The sequence below is a fragment of the Homarus americanus genome, unplaced genomic scaffold, assembly GCF_018991925.1.
Source record: "Homarus americanus isolate GMGI-L3 unplaced genomic scaffold, GMGI_Hamer_2.0 scaffold45698, whole genome shotgun sequence".
Classification (NCBI taxonomy): Eukaryota; Metazoa; Arthropoda; class Malacostraca; order Decapoda; family Nephropidae; genus Homarus; species Homarus americanus.
Genome location: NW_024735554.1, coordinates 5854198 through 5862892, shown reverse-complemented (window position 1 = coordinate 5862892; position 8695 = coordinate 5854198). Strand labels below are relative to the sequence as shown.

At 35.5% G+C, this 8695-nt stretch overlaps 1 protein-coding gene across 1 annotated transcript in view; it reads right to left on the bottom strand.

Moving 5' to 3' along the window:
- Positions 1–506: 506 nt before the first annotated feature.
- Positions 507–8695, bottom strand: part of LOC121871461 (casein kinase I) — a 31183-nt gene continuing 22994 nt past the window's right edge. The window contains exons 3-7 of the mRNA XM_042373799.1: positions 8086–8273; positions 6347–6524; positions 4953–5106; positions 3838–4104; positions 507–3489 (exon numbers count right to left, since the gene is read on the bottom strand). Coding sequence (XP_042229733.1) covers positions 3865–4104; positions 4953–5106; positions 6347–6524; positions 8086–8273 — 760 coding nt within the window. The 3' untranslated portion in view covers positions 507–3489; positions 3838–3864. The remainder of the gene's footprint in view (positions 3490–3837; positions 4105–4952; positions 5107–6346; positions 6525–8085; positions 8274–8695) is intronic.

The window sequence follows — 8695 nt, the reverse complement described above, 5'->3', positions numbered from 1 at the left end:
TACTGTAAAAAAAAAAAATAAGAGTTCATATACTGTACATTGTGAGTGTAAGAGTGGAGTTCATTTCCATCATCAGCAGTCAACCACCAAGAGGTTTACCAGGCTTTATTTATCTGACCGATCAGCATTACATTCGACGGTCTCCCGTTTCACCCACACACCTCAACACACTTTCTTGTGTTTACTAATTTATTTTTTATTTTTTTGTATTAAAAGTAATTTATATAGGTTAGTACAATCAAAATTCAGTATGAAGAATAAAGGTCTGTAATATAACATAATCAACTACACAAGTACTGTACAGTACAGTACTTACTGTATTATATTTATGTAGCGGTGTGGAATGAAACAAAATATTTTCTTTCCTTAATAATACAATGAAGAGAGACAACAGAGTCTCTCTTAGTAAAGTCAACATAAAAATATTTCAATAAATACACATCAAATCATCATTGTGTTTGTAGAGGTAAGTTTTATTACAAAAACACCAGGTAAATTAAGAGTAATTAATTTTCAGTTTTTATTAGACTACACTTCTATGCAATGCTCTACAGCTTCACGTGACTGAAAATAAGAATGAATAATGAATCACAGTTAAAAAAAAATTCTGAACACCTTTCATCTTTATATAATGAGGACTACCCCACATGATGCTTGGTGGTGGGGCTCTGTGTCTATAAATGGTCGGTCACTTTATAAGACCGAAGGGCATTTTGGTATCACTTGTGCAAGGATATATCATTAGGGACTCATTTTGAGCATAACATAAAACTGAGATGTATTAAGAACATTTCGCACACAACCACACACACATAAACATACATACATCTGACAGTCTAACTGGACATACAAATTACAAACTCTTACACACGACTAACAAACAGAAGCATCACTAATAGAAATTCATGACCAACATAGTCATTCACTGTGACATAGGCAGTTTCTTAAGCATTTGATTTCTTAAATCATTGTAGTTTCTTAGAAATAACTGTCCAACCTATTCACTCCCCTGATAAATATATTCTCCATCAGAAAGCCTAGTTAGTAAAACATTAGTTATAAATTATAATCATTATGTATTTAAGTCTGCAGGTGGTTATATAACCACAAAACTTGTGTACATTCACCTCATCACTTCTGCTAATAGTACATGTCTCATATTTGATACTATGTGCACATGTGATATCACAATATCCATAAGGTCTAATAAGCAGTTACAGACGAAGTTAATTGAATGATTTTCATTTTGATAACTGTGATAAAAACGTATCCAGTAAGACAGTAACAGATGTCACTAAATGAACAATAGATGTCACTTTGTCCCAAACTTTTCCCAAGACAGCTGTTTTCAGAAAGTTCCACTTTAGGGGCTTTCATCTTAACACACTTCCAGGGACACTTGAACAAAATGTATAAAAAAATGAGACCAAGAAATTTCTTGAAGCTAACCTTCAGACTCTTTTGGTCTCATTCTTGGACCTGTCAGTGACCCCAAAATTTTCCACTGGACACGATGAGGATAACTTAGAAGTCATCCAAGCTGACAGCAGAACAATGATCCTGGGAATTCCCACTTTCTGCTCCGTTCTCATCACTGAGGCAAGGCAGTCAAGCCAATTTAGACACTTTACATTAAAGAACTAGAAGATGTACAATATTTAAAATTGGTTCATGATCGTCCTTGCCACAGTGCAATCCACAAAGGCTAATCAAAAACAATTCTAACCAACATTTGCTTTAAGGTCCACTGTCTATGAGGACATACTTTGTAAACAAGCCTTAAAGCATTTCAAGTTTCCATTGTTTTTAACCCACCATTAGCTCCTTCATGAAGGCCTTGTGGGAAGATAAAAAAGAACTCCAGTCAAAGTAAACTTAATCTGTCTTTTGACAAATCTGGATTTCTTCTCTACTCACATGGCCATCAGACAAGGATAACAATTATGTCATGGGATACATTACGTCAAATCACTTGGCAAACGCACGTTTTAGAAAAAGGGATATACTGGATGTGCTTCATAGATCAAAAACAGTCTAGTTGTACAAAGGGGAAGGGATAAGAGCAAAAAGAGACAGTGAAAATAAGAAATAGTAATGTCCTTCCATTCTATATTGGCTTACTTGCAGTTTTGTGTTACAAAGTGAGAGTAATACATCCTATTTACCTGATATTAATCAGTTATTTTTTCATTACGTTACACTGATGAGAAACGACTTGAGAAGTAACCATAAACACACTTGCCAGACACAGTATCAACAAGTACACTCAGTTACACTCAGCTTAACAATATAAGCAAATGTTATACAAGAAGTTACATGGGTTATGTTCAGCTCAGACACTGAGTGCTACACAAACAAAATGGAGAACTCAATAATTAGGAAAATACAAAATGAAGGAACAACAATCCTCTTTGGAAAAAAAAAGGACTTATATGATACAGTATTACAGAAATCTCTGCATTACATATCTGAACTAATATACAATTGCAATGACATCAAAATCATATCAATTCCTCTGCATAATTAAAAACCTAAGTGTAAATAACTGCAAAGATACAGCAGCCGATACAAAACATACGTCAGATAATATTAGCGGGTTACGAGCTATCACGCCGAAATTTATCCCGCTCAGTGCGTGCTTGTTTCTCCATTGTCTAATCCTAGCATTCACCCTTGATGAGGTTCACTCTCTACACACAAAGAAGCTCCCTTCTTAAAAACATAAAATGAAAATAAGCTCTACTGTACTAAAGTAAACCCTTGCCTATGTAGTAGAAATTGTATTTTTTTTTTTAGTTTTACTTTATTCATTTTTTTTTTTGTTGGGCCAAGTTTAATTACTCCATCGAAATATCAACTCAGTAGCCACGAAGAGAAATTTATTTCTTAGTTATGGGTATGATATGGCTAAATGTAAATGAAATGAATTCGACATGAACTTCTGGTCGTGTGGAGAAAAACTACGGAGCTAGGTAGACCCTTTCAAGTTCAAAGTTTATTTTTCAGCTTGCTTCCTATGCCTTTATTTTAATAAAAATCTGAAACAACCAATACATCCACAGGCTTTTCCATAGCCTGCAAGATTAGCACAAGGAAGATTATAAAAGCATATCTTCCCTTCACCTATGAGGATTCATTCTACTACATTCATCGGACATCATATAGAATTACATAAATTCATCAAATAAATCATTCTCAAACAGGTCAGAGGAAAATTATGATGCCCATAGCTAAGGCCATCATGAGCAGCATTTGTGGCCAATAAGCGACATCAGCAGCGATGATCAGGGCAACAGAGATGAGATGGCATTAACTTGCTGCTCACCAACTTAACACACTCGTCACACCATCACTGCTTTGGGCCATTGAATAAAGCGAACGTCCTCCATTTCTTTGTTCTCTTGCAACGTAAAGAAAGGGGATCACCTTGGGCTTCTTTCTACCAACAAATTTATCCAGTAGCTTTATTATCATACTTCTAGTGGCCTCCTAGAAAGACAAATAGTATATATATGCTTAAGATGTGCTATTTTTCCATGAGAATTTAGTACTGTATAATTCTATATAAAAGAGTTTATTGACGATACATTAAAAATGACACAAGAAGACCAATGAAGTGCACTGTTCACCTTCTAATGAAACAGCAGTATGGGCAGGATACTTTATATCACAATGAAGAATATACAACTATTAACGAAAATTTCAATGCAATTTGCAATCATGACAAATATCAAGAATAATCTCAAAAGAATTATATTTTCCAGTTCCATTTCACATATATTCAACATATAAAAAATATAACTATAACTACAATACTTAAAAGAAAACATCACAAACCTTCTTCCATCACCTTCATCCAAGACCTCAGAGTTGTTTCTGTGTACCTTGGGTCGCTGCAGGTTGGGGAGTGGTTCCAGAAACTGCTGCTGCAGTGGATGCAGCCTTCTGCTTAAGCATGGTCCAGTCAAAAGTGTAGTCATATTGGTGATGGAGTGTGCGGAACAGGATGCGGAAGAGTTGACGCAAGTACATATAATCTGGCGCTTCATCAAACCGCAAACCTCGGCAGTAGTTGAGGTACATTGCAAACTCCGCTGGGAAACCCTGTTAAAATGTACAATACTTATTAAATTGAAAATTTCATTTGATAATTCAAGCATTTTATCAAGATTTACTAAGATATCATCTGCAGTACCTCCATTAAATTTCATACACAGATGAGGGGGTAATCGAGAACCTGGGCAAACCCAGCCAAATAAATTCGAACACTTTTGAACTTCTGCATACCACAACAGTTTATTTCAGACACTGCAGCTATCCAACAAATGCCTAGAATTTGGGGAAATTCCAAAATCTTATGTGTTATGAAATTATGACAGCCCATAAGATGATTTCTCACACAAGTGATCTGTCTTGCAATGAACGATCAAGGTCACTAAACCCCCTCTCTCTTGGACTGGCCCAAATGGTCACCTACGGTAACTCGTGACGTAGGAACTATACTCACCTGTGTACTATGAAGTCTATAAACTACACAATAGCTACATTACTTAATACAGTATTTGAGATCTTATTGGCAACAGTAAGAGATGCATCAATTGCTTCTCTTACCCTAACTTGGCAGTTTGCTAAAACAGGCTAAGTTACAAAATAAATACTACAGTATTTAAAAAATTGCCAATGCCATTGGGTCATTAGAGGGAACCATATGCCCAAATGGATCCCATCTCCCTGGGTTTGCAATTGAATACTGTACATGATTGTGATTCACAAGAAAAAGACTAAATTACAAAGACCAAATACGGGAAAAAGTTATTCAAGCTTTAACTTACCTAATACGTAGTATACCATACTGGTCACATCATTCACAATAATAAGATACATAATAATAATAATATACATGCTGGTGGTGATATTGCAATTATTTAACAAAAGAATTAAAAAATTTTCACCTTGCAGAGAGATTCAACTGGGGTAGACATTTTCTTCTCACTGATTTTTTCATATTTCTGCTTCTTGGTGGCAGCTTTAAGACCTTGCCAAGGCAGGGATCCACGGTTGAAATACATCAGCACATACCCCAAGCTTTCCATGTCATCTCTTCGGCTGTGGGACAATACAGTGCATTAAACCTATGAATTTCACAAAAACATAATGCAACAATAATTTTCAAAGAATATGTACATGAAATATTTCATTTACCTTTTTATATATACAGGGGATCCCCATGTTACAAATGTCTGACTTATGAACACCCACCGATACGAACGAGGTCCAATAAAGTCAATTATTTTAAGAATTCAACAAAAGTAAAACTGTTTCATAGTATTAACGTATGAGTACTAGTTTGTGTGGAGTAATACATAACCCAGCCACGTGCCTTGAGGGAGCATCAGTACACCTTACCCTCATCTTAGTAACGTGTGTGAACAAGTGCAAACTATTGTTTTTTTACTTATTACAGTACTTATTACTTTTTACTTTTTTTGCCCTCATCATGGATCCCAAAACTCAAACCTGATGCAAGTGATAGTAGTGCATCCAAGAAAAAGAAAACAATTACAATGGAAGTGAAAGTTGACATAATTAAAAGATTCTGAAAAAGGCAAAACACCTAGTCATTGCTTTTGCAGAGTTTTAGTCTTTTCCTGAGTTTTGGAACCCAACTCCAAAATGTGGAAGATGCTTCACTATTGAGGCAGGTATGCAACAAGAAGATCACTAGCCTTGAGGAGTTAAGCCCTAGAAAGTCAAAGTGCCAGTTAACAAGAACCATCTCAATATGAAAACTAGGGAGGTCCACACTAAACCCTGACACCAAACCTAGCTACTCCTCCCCTCTGAGCTAGGTAGTAAAAGAGTACCTAGAAAATCTATACAGCTATGTAACTTGAAAAAATGACAACCTGGGCAGACCATGTCATGTCCCCTTCTATGATGCCGACAGCACAGGGAGAAGGGGAGGGTAATCTGTTTATTAAGGAGAATAAGAGCATAACTTGAGCTGAAATTGTTATTTATAGTATTTCTATCTCCTGTCAAACAGCAGGAAGAGACTTTCAACAACTTGGAGAAGGGCTGTTTAGAGTCTGAGCTCTTAGAAAGGCATCTAAACAGAGCCTGAATGAAGTCTGTGTTGCTAAGAACAAAATGTATAAAGCCTACAATCTAATAAACAGCTTGAATAAAGCCTGCATGAAGCCTCACATCTTAAAGACTGACTTTATGAAGCCTAAACCTGTATGTAGCCTTAGCTCTAAAATAATCAGCATGAATGAAGGCAAAGCTTTTAAGAAGAGCTTCTAAAGTGTCAATTACATCTTACAATACCATCTTCTTTACTTACCTCTGCTCAATACCCAAGTGAGCATTGATAGAAGCGTATCGAGCAGTGCCTGTAAGGTTCTTGTCCTCCCGGTAAGGTATGTGAGCACGGGAACGATTGTCTCGGTATTTCTTGGCCAGTCCAAAGTCAATCAGGAACAATTTGTTGCAGTGACGACCAATGCCCATGAGGAAGTTGTCTGTAAAAGTAAAAATATGAATTGTACCGAGTGATTTGTTTACATCAATAAACGGTTGCTAAAAACAATTCTACTGTCTTATCTCTTAAAATTCCTTTTGTAACCCAACTTAGTAATGTTTTCACCCAAAATAATTCAATAGTAAACTGTTTCATAAAATACACATTTCCTTCTCTGTCTATATTCAATGCGGTAAAATGAATCATAGCTTCCATATTAAGTGACAGTTGAGAAATTTGTGTCTGTCTTTTATTCATAACTAACTGTAAAGCAAGAACAGGAGGCATTTTCAGTAGTTATAGTAACTATAGTAACTCAAAAGTTGCAAACTGTATGATGCTACAGGTTAATAACATCTATTAAATCTATCATTTAAGGTGTAGGTAAATACCCAATCATGAAATAGACTTTGAAAAGAGCAATCACCAATATCTTTTACTGTACACTGTTATCTCCCCGTTAGCCGTAACCTTTGGTCCCGGAACTTTCCATAATATTGAGACATGTAAACCAGATGGTAATATGGAGAGAGACGTGTGAACCAGATGGTTATATGGAGACATGGGTAAACTAAATGTTGATATAGAGACATGGGTAAACTAGATTTTAATAGAGACACATAGATAAACTTGTCAACAAACAATAAACTGCACCATCACAACACAGCTCCTTAAAAATGGCCTGCAGTCATTAACCAGATAAAAGGACACGACCCATTCATAAAAACTGCTTCCCTCTACTACTCCTTCACAACTTTAGCCTCTGGGTAGAATACAGCACAGTATCCTGAAGTTGGGCTACCGAGATTGTCAAAATGTAACACAGTAGAGTATTGATAAAATGTTTGAAATAAATAGTGCCTTGTATCTAGTTGTGGTGTCAAAGTCAATAAAAATAATAAAACAAAATGTAGATTGATGTCAGGCATAATTAGATACAATTTGCATATCCTGTTGATATACACATTGCAAAACACTTCAAAATCCTGTCTTTTATCACTTATCAGCTCCTTTACATAAAAGTTAAAATTTTCTGTGCCCTGATATAAACTCCCAAAAATTATCTCCCTCATTAGCTCTTTAAATTCAAACCAGAGTTTCTCACCACAACACAACTCATATATTACTTAAATATACTGTTTCCTATGACAGTTCTGTGCCTTGTTCTGACTTACTCAACACACTTTTGACACAACATAACCATTATCACTCCCAAATTACTTGAAACTCCACTTAAATCATTTCAGGTTCCTGTTATGTATTTATTCAACCATTATAGCAACAAAATCACACTCATTACTATTATAGTATATTGAGTTGCCAAGAACAACTGCTTAAAAACCTGAAGCTCTATTCCAATAAATGCACTCCTCCAAACAGGTTTATCAATTTACCAATTACTACCATAGAACTTCAATTACAGTATACAACTGAGTATTCTAGTTATGCATTTAGTTACATTGAACACATAAGTTTTCCGCATCACTAGTTATAAATTACAGATACACTTAACCATCCACTACAACTCTATAATGACACAATGGCCAATTTCAGCCTCATACCTGGCTTAATATCTCTGTGAATGAAATTCTTGTTGTGTATGAATTCTATACGTCCGATCATCTGGTCTGCTAACATGAGGACTGTCTTCATGGTGAAGCGACGACTGCAGAAATTGAAAAGGTCTTCTAAGGATGGCCCGAGTAGATCCATCACCAAAATGTTGTATTGCTGCTCTTGACCAAACCATCTGTGAATGTAAAAATTCCTCTGTGGTTACAGTGTCCACATCATGCCATTCATTTAATCATAAAAGTTTTAATATAAAAATAAATCCTGTAATGATGACTAAGTGTAGTTATCATGTACTGTATCAGTTTCTGGACCCTTACAACTTAAAGTGATGAAAAGAGAAAATTAATCTGTGTTAACATTATACTGTACTCATGACGTGAAATGAAGACTCATGTTCCAGAGCCATTTTTCCTCAAACCGACAATTGCTTAAGTTGGAGATTTGAGTGAGGGGGGGGGGACATTTTTTCCCAAATTGGGCTATTTAATTATAACTCAATACAATATAGTGCTGAATGTTAGAATGAAACACAGTAGCTAGTTACTTTTCATAATGAAAAAATATTTATCTGTAGGTTATATAGCAAGTACATTACAG